General features: G+C 24.8%; 1 protein-coding gene across 2 annotated transcripts in view; it reads right to left on the minus strand.

Annotated features, from left to right (window-relative positions):
* The window catches only part of LOC122503312 (sex-determining transformer protein 1-like), a 40,799-nt gene that overhangs the window by 1,807 nt on the left and 11,491 nt on the right, over positions 1–27,501 (minus strand). The window contains exons 2-3 of one of the 2 annotated variants that reach the window (XM_043613799.1): positions 10,241–10,594; positions 2,332–2,475 (exon numbers count right to left, since the gene is read on the minus strand). In XM_043613799.1, the coding sequence (XP_043469734.1) occupies positions 2,332–2,475; positions 10,241–10,593 (497 nt within the window). In that variant the 5' untranslated portion in view covers position 10,594. Of the gene's footprint in view, positions 1–2,331; positions 2,476–10,240; positions 11,591–27,501 lie in introns of those variants that run through there. The other variant, XM_043613798.1, reaches the window with a different exon arrangement.

The following is a 27,501-nucleotide window of genomic DNA, read 5'->3' on the forward strand; positions in this document are numbered from 1 at the left end:
TTAAAAACACTAAAAAAATTGAATTTTGAAGCAATTACAAATGATTGCAGAAATTCAAGTATTTTCAAAAAATAGTAAAATTCTTATCACAAAATTCAATTATTTTCAAACATAGTAAAATTCTTATCACAAAATTCAATTATTTTCAAACATAGTAAAATTCTTATTACAAAATTCAATTATTTTCAAACATAGTAAAATTCTTATCACAAAATTCAATTATTTTCAAAATTAGTAAAATTCTTATCACAAAATTCAATTATTTTCTAAAATTTTAATAAAATTCTTGGTAAAATTCAATTATTTTCAAAATTAGTAAAATTCTTATCACAAAATTCAATTATTTTCAAAAATAGTAAATTTCTTATCACAAAATTAAATTATTTTTTAAAATTTTAATAAAATTCTTGTCAAAATTCAATTATTTTCTAAAATATTAAAATTTTTATCACAAAATTCAATTATTTTCAAAAATAGTAAAATTCTTATCAAAAAATTCAATTATTTTCAAAAAATTTCTTCAATTCAATGATTTTTAATAACTACTATTTTAATAGCATTTTCCAAAAGAATTCAATTATTTAAGAAAAATTTAATAAAATTCTACCCAAACATTTCATTATTTTCATAAAATATTAAAACTCATCGCAGATTTTCAATTATTTTTATTACAATTTTAATGAAATTCCTCGAAAAATGTAATTATTCTTAAAAATTATATTAAAATTTATCAAAGAAATTCAATTATTTTAAAAATAAATTTAAAAAAAATTCGTCTCAAGAATTCAATTATGTTTAAAAATAATATAATTCTTCGCAGAAATTCAATTATGTTCAAAAATAATATAATTCTTCGCAGAAATTCAATTATGTTCAAAAATTTACAAAAATTCTCGTCAAAATTTCAATTATCTTTATAAATAATAACATTTTTCTCCAAAATTCAATTATTTTCAAAACTTTTAATAAATTTCTTGGTAGAATTTCAATTATTTTTAATACCATTTTCATCAAATTTCTCGAAAAATTGAAATTATTCTTAAAAATTTTATTAAAATTCGTCGAAAGAATTGAATTATTTAAAAATTTGTTGATAAAATTCTTTACGGGAATTGATTTTTAAGAAACATTCAATTATTCAATAAATTATTTATTTTTGTATTGAAATAATTGAATTCGAGTAGAATTTTCTAATAAAAATTGATTTAAAAATTGAATTTCAGTTAAAATTTTAGATAATAATTGAATATTAAAAGCGAGGATTTTTAGAAATAATTGAATTTTTAAAAAGTTTCAGATTAAAATCTTTGAAAATTTGAACTTTTCATAGGTACTTTCAATTAAGAATTCTGTAGAACTAATTTTTTTCAAAAAGTTTAGTGGAATTTTTTTTGATTAGGTATTAGAAGTTTTTAATTTCTAATATATTTAATTGAAGAATATCATAGAATATGTATAAAACATCAAGAAAGCGATGACTCCGAGTCGAAGACTCAGAGTGATCGTTATCTTCATGTTTTATAATTATTATAATATAATAAAACAATAAATATAATTAATATAACAAATATAATTAATATAATATAATATAATATATAATAATAAAATAATAAAATATAATAATTATTTTTAATAATAATTATTAAAATATAATAATATAATAATTTTATTAAAATAATAAAATATAATATTATTATTATTATTTTATCAAATTTCAATTATTTGGAAATTATTTTTTAAAATAAACAATTATTATAAAAAATTGATTTTTTTTAAATAGATCATTGATTTACAGATGAAATTTAATTAAAAATTATAGAAAATAATTGAATTTTATAAGGACTATAGTTGTAATTTTTAGAAAGTATTAAGAAGAATTTTTTTATTTCTAAATCGTAATTGAAATTTTGACGAGAATTTTTTTAAATTTTTGAACAGAATTGAATTTCTACGAAGAATTTTATTACTTTTGAAAATAATTGAATTCTTGTGATGAATGCTATTGTTTATATGAAAATAATTGAATTTTGTCGAAGAATTTTTTCTATTCATTTATAAAGATAATTGAAATGTTGACAACCATTTTTTTTTTTTTTGATTTTTTGAAAATAATTGAATTTCTGCAAAAAATTTCATTACTTTTGAAAATAATTGAATTTTTGTTTTTTAATAATTGAATTTTGGAAGGACTATATAGTTTTAATTTTTAGAAGGTATTCAAAAGGTTTTAAATTGAAGTTTTTAAAATTTTATTTCCTGTAGAAAATGAAATAAAGTACTAAATTAAATTTACTTGGCGTATTCTATAAAAATAAAAAAAAGAAACTTTACCTCGCATTAAAACCACGTTCACCTCTGGCACATCCTTCCCAGCCGCAGTAAAACAGTCCTCGAGGACCTGGTGCTGCATGCAATCGGGCAACATGTCCTGCTAATTGTTCCAAAGATGTAAACCATCGTCCACAATTCAGCCATCTGAAACAAGGAAAAACTATTTTTTAACAACAAAGAAACAACAGAGATATTTTAACTATTTACTAAAATTCAAATACTATAATTATAAATTTAGAAAAAAAATATTTTTATATGTAATTGATAACCGCCTCTTTTGATACACTTGATAAACTAATTTGTATATAAAATATGAAAATTAAAAGAAAAGGAAATGAAAAATGTGATTAAAGTAATACAAGTACTTTCAATCACATTTGTTGTCGTTTATTTTCAATCATTTTGCTTTATCAGTGAATACAAAAGTCAATTCATGTTAATATATATAGACGACGATTTAGAGATTATTTCTAGGAATCAATGACGTAAATGAAAAGTTCAGGTTTACGAAATCAGAGACAAATGGTGAACCTTAAAAAGAACATTTTTAAAGTCATTCTGGAAGTTTTATGGAAAAAGAAAGTTAGTTAGTAATTAAGTTTGTAAGTAAGTAAATTAGTAAGTTAGTTAGTAAGTTTGTGAGCTACTTAGTTCGTAAGTTAGTTACTAACTAACTATTGTCCCTGGTGAAGCTAAATTCATCGAATTTTGACAAATCGTTGACTTGGTGTTTGATTTAAAGTAAAAAATAACACCAAAATGGATTATTTTAATCCTTTCTGGTGTTAATTTAATCCTAGAGGGATTAAGCTGTTGCAAATTATTTTAATCCATTCTGATGTTATTTTAACACCTCACGATTTACGAAAGTGAATTAATGAATTTGTGACGCTCTCCCAAGAAAGGTATACCTAAGAAGCAAATTAATTATAGGTTAGGTTCGTGTTAGATTTATCTTGATTAAAAGTTTATTTTTAATTATTTGAATTTGAAACCAATTTTCATTGAATATTTTAGATATAATGAAGACTTGAAGATCAATAATTTTTTATTAATAATTGATTCTCTTTCTGTATTTTTTTAACTAAAAAAATTAAAAACATAACCTCAAATTTTTTTGCTTCATTTAGATTTGAATAATAGTTATTTTTCCTTTCATTATAATATTTGTAAAGAAATTTTTTCAATTTTTAAAAGCTGATGGAAAAAATTATTTTTTTTTTAACTTTTATTTAATAGTAAATGCATTTACTTATTCTATGTATATAGGTAAAATTCTAAATAAGAGGGAATTTTCCGATTTAAATGGCTCTATTCTATATTTAAGCCTCGTCAGATTGGAACACGTGACCCAACAGTCACATGTCCTTAATAATCTATTTCTTATGAATATATCAAGACAATATAATATATTTGTGACTAGAGAAAATTGACATTTTAACTGACTTTATTTTTTAAATTGCAGTTTTATTAAAACAAGATCAAAGGTATTGAATATTAAACTTTTATAAGAATTATAAATTATAATACTGTGAATAGAAAAATGACGTCGCGATGAACAATTTGCGTCATTTGAACATTTTGAATGAATGCTAATTCTGAGTCAATTGGCATCAGTTAACTTCACTTTACTACGAATTTCATTTTAAATGCAAAAAGGTAATATTTATTGATTGTTTAGTGTGCGTTCTCTTTAAGAGTTCTAATAAACTTGTTTTTATAGAGTCGAAAATTCTGCGCAATATATTTATGATAGTTCATTCTGAGATAATTTCGGATAATTTTTAGTGTTTTAAAAATAAATTCTAGTGAAATTCTAGTCAAGTTTGACGAATTATTTCTTAAAATATTTGATAGACAATTTTTTTTCACTTAACGTAACCTAAAATTTCTATGTTCTTTTATTGGAAAATATCACTGCGGTTCTTCCCCTTTCTTTTGACCTCTATGACTTTGTGTTTTAAGGCAATTCTCCAATAACAATTTTTATGTCGACTGTCGATAGGGTCGATGAAAAAAAAATTTACCAAAAAATGTCAAAATCGCATTCACATCAAGGTGTATTAAAGGTGTTTCTGCAATAGCTTGAAAATTAATTTTTTTGTCCGATTCAAAGTATAATTGCACATTTTGCATTTAAATTCACTTTAAATCATTAAATTCAAAGCAAATTATCGTAAATTTACATGCAGAATATACAATTACTTTGGAATCAGATAAAATAAATGTATATCTTCAAGCTGTTGGAGAAATACCTTTACAGCTTTACAATAATTAAATTAATTAATAATAATTAACTATAAATCAATTAATTATTAATAATTAATTACTTTTATAATTAATTATTAATAATTGATTCATGTTATATGTAATTGTAATAAATTTACTAGTTAGAGTTGTCAACATTTGCCATCAGGTCGAAGTCAGTGTGGACGTGAAAATTGGTATTGGAGAATCGCCTTATTATGTCTCAAAGCTCATATGCGTGATTTAAGGCCTAAGCACAATAGGTTCGCGAAAGTCGTTTGCGAACGCAAAGCATGAGTTAGAAAATGACAGAGATATATTTGTGTCCTTGTCTGTCTCATGCGTCTCGTTCGCGAACGACTTTCGCGAACCTATTGTGCGTTGGACTTTACTTGTATTGTGTTTCAAGCAGTTTCCAGTATTGTTTATTTTTTTTAATTTAAACATTTTTATTAATAATCGATAATTGTGCATAAAGAAAAAACACAGAACGTGTGTGTCTAATAATGAGTAAGTCAGCTGCATTGTGTGTCAAAAGCGTAAAAAGTGAGTACAATAAAAGTTTATTATTTTAGGTTATGTTTAATTACGTCCTTCTTGCCAATCGGTTTTTTTTTGTTTGAAAATAAGTTTTGCAACAGTAAAATATGGTATAACTTTATTTGTTACTTTGCGTTTTTCTTTTACATGAATGTAGAAATTAAAATTATGAAAGATCCCCGAACTTTGAAAAAACAAGAAAAAAATGGTAATTCTTTGTTTACATCTGGTAAGAAGCAAAACTTTCTGTAATTGTAGTGAAAGATCTTTACTTAAATTCCTTTGTATTATACATTTATCGTTAAAATAAGCTCGGCTGTAATCTTAATTCAAAATTTTTTTTCGTTTTGCACAACTTATAGCCGCAACTTTATAATTTATATCTTTGAATATCACACGCTTGAGAGATAAAATTGAATATGTCAAGAGGTAGTTGTTACATTGTTGTTATCAACAGTATAAGGGACTTACACAGACGATAATTGTTTGCACAGGTGATAAGATCAATGCACGTGACATTTCATGTTTTTCTCTTCTTTAAGTCCCAATCGTGCAGAAAATAATTTATCAAATTTTTTTTGCTCCGAACATTTATCTAAAGGCAATCTATTTATATCGATTAATTAAACATTTTAATTATGAGTTTAACAATTATTATTTTACATAAACCAAAATTTACATTATTTATTTATTTAGGTCCTTGAACTTAGTTTTTATTGCAAAAATGAAACAATTCTTTTAAGGTTTTTTTGTTTAAAAAAAAGTATTTTTAATTTATTTTCACCTATCAAGGTGAATGAAAGAAGTTGTGGCAAAAACACCAAAAAATATTAGTTTTCGACGCTAACTTCAGGGGACGTATTTAATTATTTATTTGTTTAACATTACTTATCCTTCGTAAATATTTTGAAAATTTACTTCCATAACGAGAAAATCTTAATTGAAACCCAACAGTGAAGTTTTTAAAAAATGAATAATAGTGAAGTTTTCAATATTGATCTAAAAAGAAATTCTTTTCTCCAATAATTAATATCATTTCCTTAAATATTAAATGATAAAGAGATAGAATGTTGGAAGAGATAAGAAATATTTCTTGAATTAAAATTGTTTACATGGTGCACGTGAATGCCATGTGCATGATACGAGAAACATTACATATAAACAAAGAAACCAAATAAGACAACAATATTTATATTAGTTTATTTATTAATAATAAATAACTTGAGAATTTTGCAAATATAGCAAAAAGAAGAAGATAAAATAATTAACACTAAAATTTATAGTAGCGAATAAAAAATGTATACACAATTAGAAGTTGTATCAAAGGCCGCGATTCGCATCTTATCAGTTTGGATCCCTGTAATAATTGAGGAGAAGTTAGAAATAAACCGAGAGTTCTCATTATACATATCTATATTCTTAATACTTTTGTAGAAAATTTTATGATACAAGAATAATAAATTACACACATGTCTGTGTAAATACACGCGCGCAGAAGAAATATAAGTTATTTGATATCGTGGAACGCGTCGACAAATATCTGCGACCCTTCCGCAGTCAAATGATTGACTTTACACCCTGATTTATATTTTATAATGAAAAGTGTTTAAAATACGCAAACGAAGAAAATTTTCTTCTAGAAAGAGAGAGAGAGAAGGAGAAATGTTTCTGCACGCTTTTCATTACGTTGTAAATCCACTCATCAATCGTATATTAAAAAGTAATGAAATGTTATTGTGAATATCTCAATAAGAGAGAAAAAGAGAGTAAGTCACTGGATATTTCTGGATTTCTCAACGTCTGTTGACTTAGTATTAAAACTTATAAGTGCGATTAGAAATAGATAAGGTAATAGGTGCTTTGAGTTAATTTCTTTATTATTACTATTGACTTGCATGTAAGAGATAATTATTTATTACACACATCAGAAATAATATAGAAGCATTTCGTTTTCAAATTATAAATATTCTTTTTTTGAGACGCAAAAAAATTTTTATATTTTTATTTTCTTTTTAAATCTATACGTATATTAGGTATATTTATAAAGGAATATTTTTTTTTTAATCACGAAATTTGTAACTTTGTGATAAAATACGATAAAGACCATTTTTTTTTATCTTCTGGTAATTATTGCTACACAAATTAAAAATTATGTTTCAACCTTGCAACTTGGGTCTATTTATTATAAAATATATTCTATTTTAATGCGTACAGACCCAAGTTGCAAGGTTATTTTAAATAAAGTTTATTTAACCTACATAAATAATTATTTCATTTAAGTGAATATTTGTTTCAGTTTAAATTTTTTCATCTCAGTAAGAGATTTGGTCGTTTCCACTGAACCAAACTTCTTTAAATTTAAATATTAGTGAAATTCGCCCACTAATTCAAATTAGTAAACATTTTCACTAATTTTTGGAAAAATTTTACTTTCTTCAAGTGATTTTTAAATTTTTTACTTTTAAGGATACTTTCATGCTAAACATTTATTCAATCGAGACACAATTTTCACTAAACTTTGCATTTGAATATTTCAAATATTACAAGCAAATATTTAATAAACTTTTAGGAAAGTTTCCCTGTTGTGTGGGGATTTGATAATTTGAACCAAAAACTATGCGTAAATATAAATAAAAGTTAATTTTTTTAGCTCTGTACTGAATTATCAGTTTTTTGAAATTTGTTATTTCGAATTAATATTTAACAGAAAATATTTACTTCGAATTATAATTTATTCGAATTTTCATCACATTGAAGTAGAATTTTTATCAATATTTAGCTATAGACGATTATTAAATGATTTATTATTTGTTTGTATTATAATTGATGATAACTCCAAAACCAAATATAACTTAAAAATAATTGAATTTTAATTATTATGAATTTCTATTGAACAGAAATCTGTCAGTAAAGAAAATTAATTTCTAAAAGTTTTTGTTATATAGCACTTCTATTTAATATAATTTAAAATTGACACAAAATTTTATAATCAAATTTATATTGGACAAATGTCTATTCAAAGAACTCTCGTTCGATATGTTTTATTTGTACGAATTGATCTTTGATAGAATTTTTAAAATACCGAATTATTAATTGACCGAAATTGGAAATATGGCCAAACAAACACTGGCAAAAATATTTCAACGGAAATTTAATATAACTTTACTAAATTTCACATAAGTTTTTTTAAAAATTAGTATTTTTTATATCAAAATTTTGTTGTGTCGCACTTTTTCCCCAATTTGTAAAATACTTTTACAAAAATTAATATATATTCTCTCTCCATGTATAATCCTAAAAGTAATCAATAGTATACCATTCATATAGTAAAATGATTTCTAATTGTCATCTCTAATAAAAAAATCCACTTGAGCAAACTTTTATATAGTTTATCATATATTTTCATATATTATATTGCATAAAATTAACATTTAAATTGAATTAATAAACTGATCTTAAATGACGAAATTTTCAAAACGTTTTCTCTAAAAACTTTCCATTAAAAAAGTAAAATTAATTAGAATTTCAATAGAATTTTTACATATGAAAAGTTTTTTCCAAATTATATATGTTAAAGTTGATGAAAAGAATAAGCTAAGAAGCAGACAAATCGCATAATTTGCTTACTTGCTCAAGTTTTTCTTTTTTTTTCTCTTTGATATATAAATTCAAAAGTTTTCAGATTTACATTTTTTGAAATTTAAAACATTTTTAGTACAGTCTTTTAAATTTTATGCAAAAACATAAAATCTCATTTTCGTCGCACTATTGCATTATAAATTTGTAATTAATATTTAAATAAATTAAAAATTACATTTAAAAGGATTCAGCAGGAAATTTATTTTTTTTCGTTTCCAGTCGTTTTTATTATAAATTTTGAATTTTAAGTTTTTAATTCTGGAGTTTTTATAAACCAAGGAAAGTGCATTTTTTATGGTAATTTTGAATTTTTTAACTCATATAAAAGAAATAATTTTGCTTTTTGGATGTATTTTGATAAATATCAGGATAAAAGAGTAACTATAAAGTTTCATAACTTTTTGAATAATAATTTTAAATTTGTAAAATACAGAAGTAAAAGTGACCCTTTTTCTGGAGAATCATCCAAACTGCCAACTCAAAAATAACAAATTGCAACGATTTGATACCAAAAATGTGTTTGAAGAAAACTATAGGTATTAAATTCAAAAACTTATAGGAAAATCAACTGGGATCCAAAACTAACGTATATTTCCTATTTCTTGTTTTGGTATCAATTTGATACTTTCAAGAAAATTGTACTGAAGAAAATTGATATTTCTTGCATAGCATTTTTGGTAATTGAACCAATAAGAAAACTGTTGACTCTGTCAGATAAGTTTCAAATTTGCATAACAGAAAAATAATAATTTTATAGGTTGTTAGCACTACGTAAGAGGTACAAGAAGAGTTCATTGAACTTTTGTTTTTACTTACTTTTGTTTTTTAATACCAAGAAGTAAATGACTTTTAACAAAAAGAACTTAATTAATATCACCATTACTTTCTTAACAGCTAAATGTTTTTTGTAGGTATAGTATACATTAAAAAGGTTCAAATTAAGACAAAAATTAAAAATTTTAAAAAACCGTTTTTTTTTTATAAAATTGATTCTTAAGTGGATCAAATTGATACAAAAAATTTAGATCAATTCTTCATTTGATCCACATTTTTAGTATCAATTCATTACAATTTGATATTTTTAAGTTAAAAGTGAATTTACTATCGTAGGATTTTAGATTCAAAGAGCTTTTTCGGAAAAATTTAAAACTGTTGTTGCAATCAACAGTTTTTCTAAGGATTTCAAATTGAGACAAAAAACGAAGCAAAAGTGTTGCGAAGCAACATTTTTGCTTCGTTTTTTGTCTCAATTTGAAATCTTTAGAAAAACTGTGATTTGATGCTTTTAAGTTAACAGTATGAACTTATAACTTTGATTTAGATTCGAACTTTGTTTAGATTCGAAGAGCTTTGTGTAAACTTTCAGAAACTGATTAACTCAAAAACTAAGTAACATTCTCAATTTAAGAGAAAAAAAACAGTTTTGCCATGTTCAGGAACCTAAAATTCAGAGTACATAGAGAAAAGTGTTTAAAAAATTTACCTGCACTTGAGTTGGGCATTGTCTCCCCTCTTATCGGAGCCAATTTCTAAACTCGAATTGGAAGCATCGGAATCGCTGTGCACGGGACTGGGAGGACCACCAAGTGTACCAGGCGAAACCCCCAGGCTCGCTAATCCTGCAGAGGGCGACGTCACTAGTTCTTCTTCTGCCGGCATCCTCCGTGGCCACACCGGAAGATCCAGCGACGGCTGGTGAACACCCAAATTTCCGTAGTAGTTGGAGTTTTGCCCAATTGAATATTCGGAAATTGGATTATAATAACCCGGTACTGCACCTAGCAGGCTGCCCGGATAGCGAGCGACACCGTACGGATGACCAACGTGACTTGGCATTCTGCCCGGAACATAAACAATCATGGTTTCAATTTTTCAACAAATTTTATTTTACTTCAATTCAACAAACTTATTCGTTGTTCTCGCTTTTTCAAAACAAACTCAACGCTCTTATTGACAATTTTATTACTTCAATTCAACAAACTTTGTGCAGATCTCGCAAACCCAACGCTTCTTTATGACAATTTTATTTCATCAGACTCTAAAAAGTTGTAATTAATTTTGATATGTAGTGTATTTGATGTTTAGATCCTTACTCTCAATAATGGGAGTCGATCTGATCATTTGTTGGTCGTTGTTAAAAACTTCCTTAGAATTAAATTGATCCGAATGAATCGGTTAGTGAAATTTTGCTTCAAAGTGAAATAAATTTTCATAAAAGTGGTAAGACTTTCCAGGTCTTACCAAAGGGAGTGTGCTTCCTGAGCTTGAACGCTAGCACAAACACTCACGCACACTTGCGCACCTTTTTTTAGCACTTGGTCCGAGTCCGTATCGTCAGATATATTTGAACCGGTTGGACTTGAGTATGCGGTAGCTCAGGAATTGCTTGCTGTACTCGATCGAAAACATAACTAGGCTGGGACGCACAAAACAAATCATAAGACAGAGCTGCAAAAACAGCAAAGTTTTTTAAAATTATTAAAGTGTTTCGCCAAAAAAAAAAAAAAAACAAAGTCAATATTTCTTCACTTCCTTCTTAACACAACCGAACTAAATAGGATATAATTTGTAGAAGAACTTATTTGTTATGCTAGGAGAAGTTCTCCATAATTGTCAAATAATCCACATGAAGAATTTTCCTGTAGATTAATTTGCAGAGAAATGTTTTTTTTTATTTGTTTCAACTTTCTTTGAAGGCACGAGAATTTATTTTGAAATCACTGAATTTTTGAATGATGATGATGACGACACGTTTGGGTATTTCGCTTGAAAGGAGCTAAATGGGGGAAAAAGGAGAGAAATTTACGAGCTACTGTAAGCGGAAGAGACGAATGTCAAACTAATATTGTAGATGGTTGAAACCTCTTATAAATAGGCCCGCTATCAGTTTGCTTTGCACCGTTCCCCCTGATCCTCTTCGCCGTCCCATTGGTGCGACATCAACTCGCGCCAACTGATAATGCAATGCAATCCACACAAAGCCACACTTAACTCTAGGCAGACAGCATAAGTTTTCATCTTCGGCTTCAATTTAATTCTCTTTTACCAGTCCACGTGAATTGTAAATTAAAAAGACAATAGTGGTAATTAAATTCAAAAATTTACATTCTATCAACTATTTTTGAGATTTATTATTTATATTTATTTACTATTCACTTTTTACTATACTTATTTACCATTTATAATTTATTTTACTATTTTGTTAATTATCATTAAAATATCAACAAAAAATTCTGAACAGTCAAATAAACGAAATATTTTAATAAAAGATATAAGAATACCTATCTATTAATTTATTTATTTTTACTGTTTTTTTAACTTATTTCTGAAAAAACTGTTTTAGGTTCAAAATTCTAAAAACAAATTGTTTATTTAATGATCATTTAACTTCCTCAATATAATATATACCACTCGCTTAATTTTTTATTATAGAATAATTATTTTAAAGTATTAAGATAAAATTTCAAAATAAATACAAAATTTAAATTTTTTGTTAAAAATAAAAATATTGATTAATTTTATAAATATTGATAAAACATATACTTTATATACATGAATCTATTCGTTTTCATGGCAGGAATACAATTTTGATAGGAATTAATGAAAATTTTCATAAAGAAAAAAGTTATTTTAAAAAATAGAAAATTGGATTTTTTTGTTAAAAATAAAAAAATCGATTATTTTACGAATAGTGATGAAATATATACTTTATATACATGAATCAATTCGTTTTCATGTCAGGAATACAATTTTGACCAAAATTAATGAAAATTTTAATAAAGAAAAAAGTTATTTCAAAAAATACAAAATTTGATTTTTTTGTTAAAAATAAAAATATCGATTATTTTACAAATAGTGATGAAATATATACTTTATATACATAAATCGATTCGATTTTATGTCAGGAATACAATTTTGATAAGAATGAATGAAAATTTTAATAAAGAAAAAAGTTATTTAAAAAAATACAAAATTTGATTTTCTTGTTAAAAATAAAAATATCGATTATTTTACAAATATTTATGAAATATATACTTTATAAACATGAATCAATTCCTTTTCATGTCAGGAATACTATTTTGATAAAAATGAATGAAAATTTTAATAAAGAAAAAAGTTATTCAAAAAATACGAAATTTGAATTTTTTGTAAAAAATAAAAATATCGATTATTTTACGAATAGTGATGAAATATATACTTTATATACATGAATCGATTCGATTTTATGTCAGGAATGCAATTTTGATAAGAATGAATGAAAATTTTAATAAAGAAAAAAGTTATTTAAAAAAATACAAAATTTGATTTTCTTGTTAAAAATAAAAATATCGATTATTTTACAAATATTTATGAAATATATACTTTATAAACATGAATCAATTCCTTTTCATGTCAGGAATACTATTTTGATAAAAATGAATGAAAATTTTAATAAAGAAAAAAGTTATTCAAAAAATACGAAATTTGAATTTTTTGTAAAAAATAAAAATATCGATTATTTTACGAATAGTGATGAAATATATACTTTATATACATGAATCGATTCGATTTTATGTCAGGAATGCAATTTTGATAAGAATGAATGAAAATTTTAATAAAGAAAAAAGTTATTTAAAAAAATACAAAATTTGATTTTCTTGTTAAAAATAAAAATATCGATTATTTTACAAATATTTATGAAATATATACTTTATAAACATGAATCAATTCCTTTTGATGTCAGGAATACTATTTTGATAAAAATGAATGAAAATTTTAATAAAGAAAAAAGTTATTCAAAAAATACGAAATTTGAATTTTTTGTAAAAAATAAAAATATCGATTATTTTACAAATATTGATGAAATATATATACTTTAAATACATGAATCGATTCGTTTTTATGTCAGAAATACAATTTTGATAAAAATCAATGAAAATTTTAATAAAGAAAAAAGTTATTTCAAAAAATACAAAATTTGATTTTCTTGTTAAAAATAAAAATATCGATTATTTTACAAATATTTATGAAATATATACTTTATAAACATGAATCAATTCCTTTTGATGTCAGGAATACTATTTTGATAAAAATGAATGAAAATTTTAATAAAGAAAAAAGTTATTCAAAAAATACGAAATTTGAATTTTTTGTAAAAAATAAAAATATCGATTATTTTACAAATATTGATGAAATATATATACTTTAAATACATGAATCGATTCGTTTTTATGTCAGAAATACAATTTTGATAAAAATCAATGAAAATTTTAATAAAGAAAAAAGTTATTTCAAAAAATACAAAATTTGATTTTTTTGTTAAAAATAAAAATATCAATTATTTTACGAATAGTGATGAAATATATACTTTATATACATGAATCGATTCGATTTTATGTCAAGAATGCAATTTTGATAAAAATCAATAAAAATTTTAATAAAGAAGAATGTTATTTCAAAAAATACAAAAATCAATTTTTTTAAAATATTAAAAAATTGCTAAAAAATTTTTATTTTTAGATATTTTTGAAAATCCTTCTGTCTGATTTTAGATATTCGTGACCGTAATACACCTACCAAATTTTATCAAAATCCATCAAAACGTGTAAGAGAAAATTTGTCCACAAGAATCGAGTGACATACATACACACACATACATACATCTCCCTGTTTACTTCTTATCCCTTTAAATTAATAAAATCACCTAAAACATCTAAAATCATAAATTTTCTCCCTTTTCCCCCTTATTTTTATGAAAATCTTTTTAAAAAAATTGTCATCTTTTTATATTATTTCTCAGAGTTTTTGAAACTGAGAAATTCATATAGTTATTATAGTTTGGAATTTTTGACAAATTTTATTATTTATAGAATAAATTGTACGAAAAATCGCAATTGCAACTATTAATTCTTTTAAAATACAATTATTTTCTAGTATTTTTTTTAACTATTATGAAATTCTTGAATAAACCAATTAAATCAATTATTATTTTCAATAAAATGAAAGTTTTTTCATTATTCAAATAAAATAATGTTTAAAATTGAAATTTTTTATAAGTATAGAAAATCTAAAATGTAAAGAATTTTTAATAATTTTAACAATAAAAAGTTGTACAATTTTTTTGAGATTTTCATATAAAAAATATTGAATTCAATATTTAATGCGTGAGTTTTTTGACATTATTTGAAAGGTATAATAATGCATTAGATTTAATTATTTGAATAGTCAATATAAAAAGAAATTTTTTAACATGTTTCACTTAAACAAATCTTTAAGGTAAAGTTACTATTCATAAAATCTAATATTTAATCTATTGTAAGTGATCAATCTAATATTTTTCAGCTCTTATAATTTTAATGTTCCCTGGTTCTTTAAAAATTGAAACCTGTGATCAATATCCCCTTGAAAATGTTTTTGTAAACGTAACATCATATTTATAATCAGATACCCCAAAAACTTCCCAGTATTATAGCCACTTTCAGGCGAATCTGATAATTTAAAAAAAAAATTTCGGTCGCCATCTTAGAGCCGCCATTTTGATTTTTTTAAAACTAATGATATCATAGTCGTAATTAGCGATTTCAGAAATCTCTGAGTAATTAACGGTGAAGTCCGGTAGAGCGTCGTGTTTCAACCAAATCGGAGCCTGGTCGGGGATTTTCCTACACGGATATTAATAAAGTGACGGTAGCTTTAATGTTAAAATTTGTATATGTGTGATATATACTAAATATTATCAGGCACAGTTTTTCTGATGACTCGACGATGAAGAATGACGTCGTGTGATTAAGAATTAATAGGCGACTGACACTGTAGTTGAACTCTTAAAGAACGAAGGATGCCAGCAATAAACCGATAAGACTCATTTTGCCCCCTGGGGAGACCGTGACCTACCGAATTCGTAGAGGTCTTCCCTTATGTATTTTACTTCAATAATATACGCAGAGCAGCTAAAATTTCTTAAAATCGAATTAGATTTTTTTCATTTCGAAGTAAAAATTTCGAACTTGCCACCTAATCAACCATAGCAGAATGAATCGAGATGAATTTTCTACTTTTTTACCAAAGAGTATCCATCCGATTAAAGCCTATATCTAGCCGAAGACAATTCTCAATTAAACTTTATGTTCAAGTGTTCTTGCAAAATTCGAAAAATTTTCCCAGAAAAAAAAACTTATTTTAGCCCTTTCGCTCGGGATGGGGGATAAAAAGTTTTAAAAAAGAATAAAATAATTTCACTGCAAATAAAAGGTTCTAAATTATATAGTGCTGATTTTCGGTATTAAAATAGAACCAAATGACGATTTAGTACTAAAATTGGTACTAAATTAGTACCTTTCTTTTTACAGTGCTGTAGAAAAAAAAATTCCACTCATTGAATTGTCTTCTTATATCATTATTATTTTTAAAATATAAGAACTTTGTAAATGTCATAAAAGACAAGTGTTATTGTGTTTATTAACAAATTCTAATATTCGGATTCGTATACTTAGTTTCTTTTCTGTATACTTATTTTTTTATGACCCTCGTTTTTCCTGGTCGAATTTATTATATACGCGATTGAGTAAGAAAAATTTGAAGACATACTATGAAGTATACGTAAATAATAATTGATAAAAAGTTGATTGTTCTTTAAGACATAAACAACACGTTTAATTGCGTTACTCGTGTGTGAACTATATCCTATCCTATATATATGAATGTTTGTGTTATCTTGACGAGTTCACTTTGTCTGTGCGAAGTTTAACGAAGGAGAAGACGTCGTGTAAGAGCAGAGGGATAGAGAGAGAGAGAGAGAGAGAGAGAGAGAGAGAGAGAGAGAGAGAGAGAGAGAGAGAGAGAGAGAGAGAGAGTGCTGTAGTGACTTTTCGGATGTGATGAATCAGCTGAAAATCAGTCATAGTGGGTTTAGTGAGAGGAACTTTCCTGTCATTTCAAAATTATCTTTTTAATTCCTCATATACTTTGTAACATGTATGGTATTTTGTTGAGGCCCAATTGTAATTGAGTTGTAATTGGTCTTTGTTGGAAATTCTGACCTACTTTAGCCCGATTAAAAACGAGATGTATGATTGTATGCGATTGAAAACCGAAAATTTGACATGAATCTTATTTGACATAAAATTTTCTAAAGTAAATTTTCAAACTTCATTTCACATAAAAATCATTTAACGTAATCACCATTAGATTAAAAAACCACTTGACCTAAACTTTCATTTGACATAAACTTCATTTGATATACATTTCATTTGAGGGAAAATCATTTAACATAATTCTCATTTAATACAAAAAGAACTTGGTATTGTATAAACTTCATTTAACATAAAAATCATTTAGCATAATTCCTATTTGATATAAGGCTCTATATGTCAACAATAGGTTCTTTTTATGTCCTTATGTTGAACATTGCATAATGATTGTTATGTCAAATGAAGTTTAAATCATAAGTGATTTTAATAATAATCAATTTTTTACGTCTGAGAAGTTAAATAAGTTTAATGTTAAATGAAATTTAATACATTTATGATTTTATGCTAAATGATTTTTATGTCAAATGAAATGAATGCCAAATGTTTTTTTTATGTCAAATATGAAGTTAATATCAAGTGATTTAAAAAAAATCCAAATTTTGTTAACTAAGTTTAATGTTACATGAAATTCATACTAAATGATTTTTATGTCAAATAAAATGAATGACAAATGATTGCAGAAATTCGATTATTTTCAAAAGTAAAAATTTTGCGCAGAAATTCAATTGTGTTCAAAATTTTTTAAAAATTCTCATCAAAATTTCAATTATCTTTATAAATAATAAAATTCTTCTTTAAAATTTAATTATTTTTCAAAATTTTAATAAAATTGTTGCTGCAAAATTTAAACTATTTTCAAAAATTTTCTTCAATTCAATGATTTTCAATATCTACTATTTTAATAACATTTTCCTAAACAATTTCATTATTAAAATTACAAGAAATTTGAATAAAATTCTACACACACATTCAATTATTTTCATAAATAATAAAATTGTTTACAGGAATTAAATTATTTACAAATTTTTTATAAATTTCTTCGCAATAATTCAATTATTTTCATAAATAATAAAATTTTCATTTAATTATTTTCATAAATAATAAAATTTTCATTAATTTATTTTCATAAATAATAATATTTTTATTCAATTATTTTCATAAATAATACAATTCTTTGTAGGAAAAATTTGATAAAAATTGTTTTAAAAATGAATTTCAGTTAAAGTTTTAGATTATATTTAAATATTAAAAGCATTAGAGCGTAAATTTTTATAAATAATTGAATGTTGAAAAGGTTTCAAATTAAAATCTTTGAAAGTCTGAATTTTTCATATTTTTAACTAAAGTAGAATTAATTTTTTTGAAAAAGTTCAATTGAATTTTTTTGGAAATTATATTTCAAGTTTTTATATTCTAATATAATATATTTAATCGAAGAATTTTCAAATAATTGAAATTTTATACAATTGAATTGTAAAATTTAAATTATTTTGCAATTTGTTTATTTTTTTCGCAATAATTCCATTATTTTTATAAATATTAACATTTTTAAAGGGATTCAATTATTTTTATACATAATAAAATTCATCATGGAATTTCAATTATGTTCAAAAATTTTTAAAAATTCTAGTCAAAATTTGATTATCATTATAAAAAAATTAAAATTCTTCTCTAAATTTAAATTATTTTCAAAAATTTTTTAAAAATTCTTGGCAGAATTTTAATTATTCTTATAAATAATAAAATTCTTCTCCGCACATCAATTATCTTCAAAATTTTTTTAAAAATTCGTGTCAAAATTTTAATAATTATTTTCAAAAATTTTACTGAATTTAATGATTTTCAATATCTATGTACTATTTTAATAGTTTAAAAAAATTTTTTAATAAAATTTTACTCAAGCATATAATTATTTTCATAAATAACAATAATTTCATAGGAATTCAATTATTTACAAATTTTTTATTTTCTTCGCAATAATTCAATTATTTTTACTAATGATAAAACTTATCTCAGAATTACAATTATTTTTAATAAAATTCTTAATCGAATTTCTCAAAAGAATTCAATTATTCTTAAAAATTATATTAAAAAAAAGAATATAATAATAATATAAGAATATAATTATTTAAAAACTTGTTTATAAAATTATATATGAGAGTTGAATTTTAAGAAATATTCAGTTATTCAATAAATTATTTACTTTTGTATTTAAATAATTGAATTCTTGTAGAATTTTTAATAAAAATTGATTTTCATTTCATAAAAATGAATTTCAGTTCAAATTTTAGATATAATAATTGAATATTAAAAGCAAACATATAACGTGAATTTTTAGAAATAATTGAATTTTGATATTAATTGTTTTGAAAAAGTTTAATTGAATTTTTTAAAATATTATTTGAAGTTTTTATTTTCTATTTTCTAATATGCATTTAATTAAAGAATTTAGGAATAATTAAAATTTCGTAAATTTGAATATATTGTAAACAAATAGATTTGAAAAATGCCAAAAAACTTTTTTGAAAATTATTAATAATAATTGATCTAAAGTAGAATTTTAGTTAAAATTTCTTTGAAAATAATAATTGAATTGAAATGATGAAAAAAATTCGGAAGAAGCAAAATATTCTTATAATATAATAAAATAATGATTTTATCACTGGGCCATCTTTAATTATTATAAAAAAATTTAATTTAGTTTTAGGTAAATTATTCTTTTATTTGAGTCGGACTCGTTATATTTTTGTCTTTAGTCCGTAAATGGTCCGTAATTTTTCATTTTTGGTCCGTAAAGTCCGTATTTGTAAATACTTTCACTGCAGTTCGAGCCCTGATTTTAAATGATAACGATCTCGTTAGGAAGTAGAAGGTTAAATAATATTTATGTTAAAGAATTTTATGCCAAATACGATTTATGTCAAATTCTTCTTCATCTTTAATGATTTTATGCTTTGCCAAACTATCAGAACAACATTCAAATAAATTGTGGGTTTTAATCAAACATCTCTTAAAAACGAGCCATATCAGTAAATTTTGGTTGATTTTGATTGTTGGCCAGTTGCTAAGGTTATAGTTTCTATAGCCACGGTTGCTATGGTTACAGTTTCCATAGAAACAGTTGCTAATGGCTACAGAATCCATAGATACAGTTCCTATTGCTACAGAATCCATAGTAACAGTTGTTATGGTTACAGTTTCCATAGAAACAGTTGCTATGGCTACAGAATCCATAAAAATAGTTGCTATATGGTTTCAGAATCCATAGAAACAGTTGCTTTGGCTACAGAATCCATAAAAACAGTTGCTATGGTTACAGTTTCCATAGCAACAGTTTTTAACCGCACGAATCCCTAATAAGCACGAAAAATGAGATGAGAATTCAAGAATAGAATTTTTCTCCAAATGAAAATAAATGAGAGACATTAAGTATTCCTATATAGGGAATACAAGATCCTCGTTTAGAAGTTTGTTTTATTAAAGAAAAAAGAAAAAAAAGAAGCTAATATCTGATCTGTCTTCACGGCCGTGTCATATAACTCGTGAATGATTGCGTAGTGGTTCTGAAATATAAAAAACAGAATTCGCTGATTGTGAGATTCGTGAACAGGCCACTTTTGTATATAAGTGGTGCGTACAATCTAAATGAAGAATCTTAGAATGACGCTCTGCTCGGCTCGACTCGACTCGGGGAAGGGGGTAAAACGCAAGGTCCCTTTCGGCGTTTTTCAAACACTCGAATGAGTATATAGAGAGCGAGTATAGAGTGAAGAAAGGGTGTGTGTGATGGGTGAGGTGGAGAGGGAGTGATAGAAGGGAGAATCAGTGCTTCGCTATCTCAGGGATCTCAATATCTAAAGACTTTCGGAACATATTTTCTCGAGTTTAGAGTCGCGGCATGACTGTGATTGGAGAAGTCTCTCTGGCGCTCTACCTGTTTGTGCTCGCCGCATTCCAGATCAAAGGACGCCGACACTGCGTGCCTGGTTCGTGGGGTGTCATGTAGAATGGTGGGTGAGAGAGACCCACAATACTCATTAATACAGTGCTGTGCAAAAGATGCTGGGGGTATTCTATAATGATAAATAAGAGCTCTTTGCTAAAAGCCTTTCAAGGTTAAGAGAGGCGCAGGAATTCCGGTATATACCCGGGGCCTGGCCCATGAGGAGCTCAAATAGAATTTTCGTTCTGTATTATTAAAATTCTTTTCTTCTTCATCTTCTTCTTCTTCTTCTTCTACTATACTACACTTTTTCTTCTTCTAATATTACACTTTTTTTTCTTCCACTTCTTTCGGGGACTGTATAATAAAAATTGTAATTCAGGGGCTGTTCACTCCGAAGATTCGCAACACCCAAGTGACTCCTTTTTGACTCTTTTTGACCCCTCATGGACTATTTGATATCACAGGCCGACAAGATTTTTTTCTAACCAAGAATCAGAGAACTTTTTCCAAGTTTTATTTTGAAGCACCGAATCCGAATCTGGCCTCAAAATTTATGCACATCAGGTTTTCAAGATACTTCGGAATTGACACAGTTCAAGAAAATCAGTAAATTCAGGAACAAGTCAGGAAAATGGAATTGGTCAAGGAAATCAGCTCTCTAAATATGAATCAGTTAAAAATAAGTTAGAATAAGCATAAGGTTAGAATAACTCGAAAAATTGACCTACATGATGAATTTTAAGATCTTCAGATTCATTTTCTAATTAGAACCCTCATTCAAAGGGTGAAGATACAATTTTGAAAATTGAGTCGTCAGATATACTCCGAATCTTAAAAAGAGCACTTTCAGCATTGATTTTAAATGGTAAAAGTGCTCTTTTAAGATTCGGAGCCAGCCTCATATGTCAAACTGCATGTACCGATTAGACGGTAAAATATATTAAGGCTTCTTATATAAAAAACAATGTATGTATGCATATTGTCTTCTTGACTTCTAAGATCAACTTTTTTTAAGGTATCATGTTTATACCCGCGCCCAAAAATTATCGTATCTCATCACTGATCTTAACGACCTTCTTGAGGTTTCGTTTGACCACTGATCGGGATATTTTCAAGTACGATGCATTTCATTTTTCAGACAGCCGTGAGAAACAGAAGAAATTATTATTGAGCTTCGAATTACTCATTCCCATTGAGAAGAAAAAGTACATAAAAAAAATGAAGATGCAATTTTTAAATTTCCCATCTCTTCTTGATCCCAGCAGGGGGTGAACGTCTTTTGATAATTCCATCACCAAAACGTAACGGTATTTTAGTTTTGCTCTCTAGGGGATCTTGTCTGTTCTTTCTAAAATTTTCCCCAACGAAAGAATTTCTTCCTTCACGCAGAGCTCGAACCGCAGTGAAAGTATTTAAAAATACGAACTTTATAGGAAAAAAAAAGAAAAATTACGGACCATACGGACCAATTTACTGACAAAAATATAATGAGTCCGAAAAAGTTCTTTGACAATTTTCAAATTCAATTTCTTTTTTATTCAATTTTACGAAATTTCCATTATTCGTAAATTCTTCAATTCTTTTATTCATCAAATAAGAACTTCAAATAATATCAAAAAAATTCAATTATAACTTTTTCAAAAAAATTAATATCAAAATTCAATTATTTCTAAAAATTCACGCTATATTGCTTTTAATATTCAATTATAATCTAAAATTTTAACTGAAATTCATTTTTATGAAATGAAAATCAATTTTTATTAGAAAATTCTATACGAGAATTCAATTATTTAAATACAAATAAAATGCAAATAAATAATTTATTGAATAATTGAATGATTTTTTGGCACGGATTTTTCGAAAATTCCCCGACCTGGTTGCACTTGAAAATAATTTCTAATATGGTTTCTAACATTAATGTTTATAATATATGTGAAAAAAAATTGGATCTGAGGCGGGGAAATTGTTACGTATTATATTTTTTGTCGAACAACCGTTGGTGTAGAGCAAAATTTTATTATTTATAAATATAATTCTTCGATGAGTTATATTATTTATGAAAATAATTGAATCCCTTTAAAAATTTCATTATTTATCAAAATAAAGGACAGATTGCGAAGAAATTTATAAAAAAATGTGTAAATTTATGAATTTTTATTATTTTATAAAAATAATTAAATCTTTGCATAAAATTTTATTAATTTTTTTTTAAATAATTGAATGCTTTTGAAAAATTTTATTAAAATAGTATAGATATTAAAAATCATTGAATTAAAGAAAATTTTTGAAAATAATTCAATTCCGATAAGAAGAATTAAGAGGACTTGATTTTAATGATGGCATATATAATATAATTACGTAGAGGAGGTAAATTTTCATAAAATCTGGAGAATAATTTTTTTCCGGACAATATTAATGACGGGTTGAAATGAGGGGTTTCTGACTCGTGCACGTATATAGGTATATGCTTGTGTAATATGTATTACAAACGGGACAGAGGATGGCTACTGGTCGCAGCGGGAGAACACGACGGGAGTCCTACCATCTCTGGCTACTATACCAAGAAGCTACCAACACAGCGCTTCGTTCCTATTTGTCTTCTCATTCTCCACCTTCTTTTCAACCTCACTATATAAAATAATTTCTTGACGGAAATATACCATCTCGCCAAGAAAGGTAGTAAAATGTCATTCACCACATGTGGAATTTTAAAACACATTATTTTTCAACCATATAACTTCTATTTCAACACGGAAAAGAGTATATAAAGTATCTTTTACTATTTGTACAAAGTAGAAACTATAAATTGTCTGGAATTTCCGCGCATTTCTGCTGTGTTGCAACTTGTACTATTTTCAGGGTCAATTTTACTTATTATACATTTTACCAATTTTAATAAAATTTTAAAGAAATAGTAAAAATTAGAGATATTAAAACCGAATTAGAGATATTTTGTTTTCTTGCACGACAAAACAAAAATTTGTTAAGTTGCTAAGCCTGAATTTTTATATACATTTACGTCCACTTAAATGTCCTCTCTAAATAAAAACAGTTCTTCGCGGAGATTATTTTTATTTATTCATGTAACTAAAAATAAAAGACGAAGAACATTACTCTTCATTCCAAAGAGTTTCTACTTTCTAGGTTTTACTGCGCGACTGCGGATGGTCTGTAATTTTATTGCGAAGCGAACAAAGTCTAAAGTAATGCCCCTTCTTTCCTTAATTTTCATAATTCGTCCTTAGGGATCATTTTTAATAGGCCCCTGGCGCCGATCCCCAGATATAATATAGGTTACATCCTAAGTCGGCTGAGGTCCACATTGGACCTCCAATGATCTCAACTGTTCTCTATACCTGATTCACACACTGGGATAAAAATAAAATTTTTAATTTTCAAAAAATTATTGTTATTCCCAGCTGAGAAAGATCTATATAGAATTTCACTAGAATCATTCTATATGAATTCTAGTGAATATTGTATATAGAATTTTAGTAGAACGATTGTATAGAATTTCTCTATATACATGAATTCTACTAAATTTTAATGATTTTTAATTAGAAAGAATATAAATTTCGTGACATAATTTTTTTAACATTATATTATTATATGGTTACTGCAGGACTCGAACTGGGTCCGTAAATCCCGTAAAAGTCCGTAAATTTGATTAAAGTCCGTAAATGTCAGTTTTTTTTAAAAAAGGGTCCGTAATTTAATTAAAAAAGAACAAAAAGTTCGTAAATTTTATAAGATATAATTTGGAAAATTTTAGAGAAATTACAAATGATTGCATAAATTCAATTATTTTCAAAAATAATAAAATTCTTGGCCAAAATTCAATTCTGTTAAAAAATTTATAAAAATTATTGTCAAAATTTCAATTATCTTTATAAATAATATAAAATTCTTACCTCCGAAATTCAATTATTTTCAAAAATTTTAATAAAATTCTTGCTGCAAAATTTCAATAATTTTAAAAAATTTTCCTTAATTCAATGATTTTTAATATGTCTACTATTTTAATATAAAATTTTCCAAAAGAATTCAATTATTTAAAAAAAATTTAATAAAATTCTACGCAAATCCTTTAATTATTTTCATAAAATAATAAAAATTTCAAAAAAATTCAATTATTTACAAATTTTTTATAAATTTCTTTGCAATCATTCAATTATTTTCATAAATAATAAAAATTTAAAGGGATTCAATTATTTTCATATAAGTAATAAAACTCATCGCAGAATTATCTTCATAAATAATAAAATTCTTCTTTAAATTTCAATTATTTTCAAAAATTTTAATAAAATTCTTAGCAGAAATTCAATTTTGTTCAAAAAATTTAAAGAATTCTTATCAAAATTTCAATTATCTTTATAAATAATCAAATTTTTCTCCGAAATTCAATTATTTTCAAAAATTTTAATGAAATTCTTGGTAAAATTTCAATTATTTTTAAAAGTAAATAAATATTCTTCTCCAAAATTCAATTATTTTGAAAATTTTAATAAAATTCTTGGCAAAATTTCAATTATCTTTATAAATAATAAAATTCTTCGAAATTCAATTATTTTCAAAAATTAATAAAATTCTTGCTGCAAACTTTCAATTATTTTCAAAAATTTTCTTCAATTCAATTATTTAAACAAAATTTAATAAAATTCTATGCAATGATTTAATTATTTTCATAAAACAATACAAATTTCACAGAAATTCAATTATTTACAAAAATTTTTTATAAATTTCTTCGCAATCCATTCCATTATTTTGATAAATAATAAAATTTTTTGATGGGATTCAATTATTTTCATAAATAATAAAACTCATAGCAGAATTATTTTTATAAATAACAAAATTCTTCTCGAAATTTCAATTATTTTCAAAAACTTTAAGAAAATTCTTGAGAAAATTTCAATTAATTCTCAAAAATTTTAATAAAATTGTTGTCAAAATTTCAATTATTTTCAAAAACTCATAGCAAAATTTCAATTATGTTCAAAATTTTTTTAAAAATTCTATTCAAAATTTTATTATCTTTATAAATAATAAAATTCCTCTCCAAAGGTCTATTATTTTCAAAAATTTGAATATTCTTGGCAAAATTTGAATTATTTCCAAAAATGTTTAAAAACTCTCGTCGAAATTTCAATTATTTTCATAGATTTTTAAATTGTAGTCAAAATTACAATTATCTTTATAAATAATAAAATTCTTCTCTTAATTTCAATTATTTTCAAAAATTTGAATAAAATTCTTGTCAAAATTTAAATTATGTAAAAAATTTTTTTTAAATTCTCGTCAAAATTCCAATTATTTCCAAAAATTTGAATAACATTCTTGTCAAAATTTCAATTATTTTCAAAATATTATTTTCAATATCTACTATTTTATAAAGTATTCTACTCAAAAATTCAATTATTTTCATAAATATAATAAAATTTTTACAGGGATTCAATTATTTTCTTAAAATTATAAAATTGTTTTTAGGAATTCAGTTATTCTCATAAATTCAAATTAATATCTTTTTAAATCTGAATTTCTCTTATACTATTAACTAACAATTCTGTCGAATTAATTTTTTTGAGAATGTTTAATTTGCTGATTTTTTTTAAGTTTGGAAAATTTTTCAAAATTGTAGGCGAACTTTTTTGAAAATTAATTGATTTAAAGAAAAATTTGAGTGAAAAATTCTTAAAAATAATAATTGAATTGAAATGATGAAAATAATTTTGAAGAAGTACAATATTCTTATAAATATAAAATAATGATTTTATTACTTGGTCATCTTTAATTATTATAAAGCATGAAGAATACGATCACTCCGAGTCGAAGACTCGAAATGATCGATATCTTCATGTTTTATAGTTAATGAAAAATTTAATTTATACTTTTAAGTAAAATGTTTTCTTATTTGACTCAAACTATATATTTTTGTCACTAATTGGTCCGTAATGTTTCATTTTTGTCCCGTAAAATCAAATATGTAAAATTTAAATACACAAGAATATAAGTTGAAAAATATTATTTCACGAATTTAAATTCTGTTTAATTAAAAATCACTAAAGTTTAGTAGAATTCATGTAGAAATTTTATAGAATCGATTCTATCGATCGTTCTAGTGAAATTCTATAGAATATCAGTGAAATTTTATAGAATTTCACTAGAATTTCTATAGAATGATTCTAGTGAAATTCTATAGAACTTTTTCATCTGGGTTTTATAGCTTTTCTATAATTATTATTATTAAGTACTCCTACACTCTAAATCTGAATTTTAGTATTAAGCGCATATGCGGATTGAATTTTTCTGTATATATAATAAAAATAGAGAATTTCCTTTTTTTTATGCTCTTGAAAAATTAGTTCTAATTTTTTAGATTATGGATTTAATGCGGACTTAATTTAGATTTAGGGAACTAAGGTTGAATTTAGCTGGGAAAAAATTAAATTTTCTCATATCTGAGATTTTGATTTCTATCACGCCTACCATACACTGGATATAATGAATTACAAATTTTACACTCGTAGCCGCTTTCGTCACGAGAAGGAATCTTTATTGAACATGATGCTGGTGTACCCCACAAGGACTTTGAATAAATAAAACGAGCTCCGCCAAAGAAAGAAACACTGTGAACCAGTATATGGTCGACGGTGTCAGTGGAACGAATCATTAATCTGGACCCGCATTGACAAATGATTCCATAGTTTGTGAATGAAGGGGAAGAGAGAGAGAGAGAGAGACCTCCCACATTAGTTAAACCCGCCATCTTCGTATATGATTTTTTTACCATTT

Source organism: Leptopilina heterotoma, unplaced genomic scaffold, assembly GCF_015476425.1.
Source record: "Leptopilina heterotoma isolate Lh14 unplaced genomic scaffold, ASM1547642v1 Lhet_26, whole genome shotgun sequence".
In the NCBI taxonomy this organism is placed as follows: domain Eukaryota; kingdom Metazoa; phylum Arthropoda; class Insecta; order Hymenoptera; family Figitidae; genus Leptopilina; species Leptopilina heterotoma.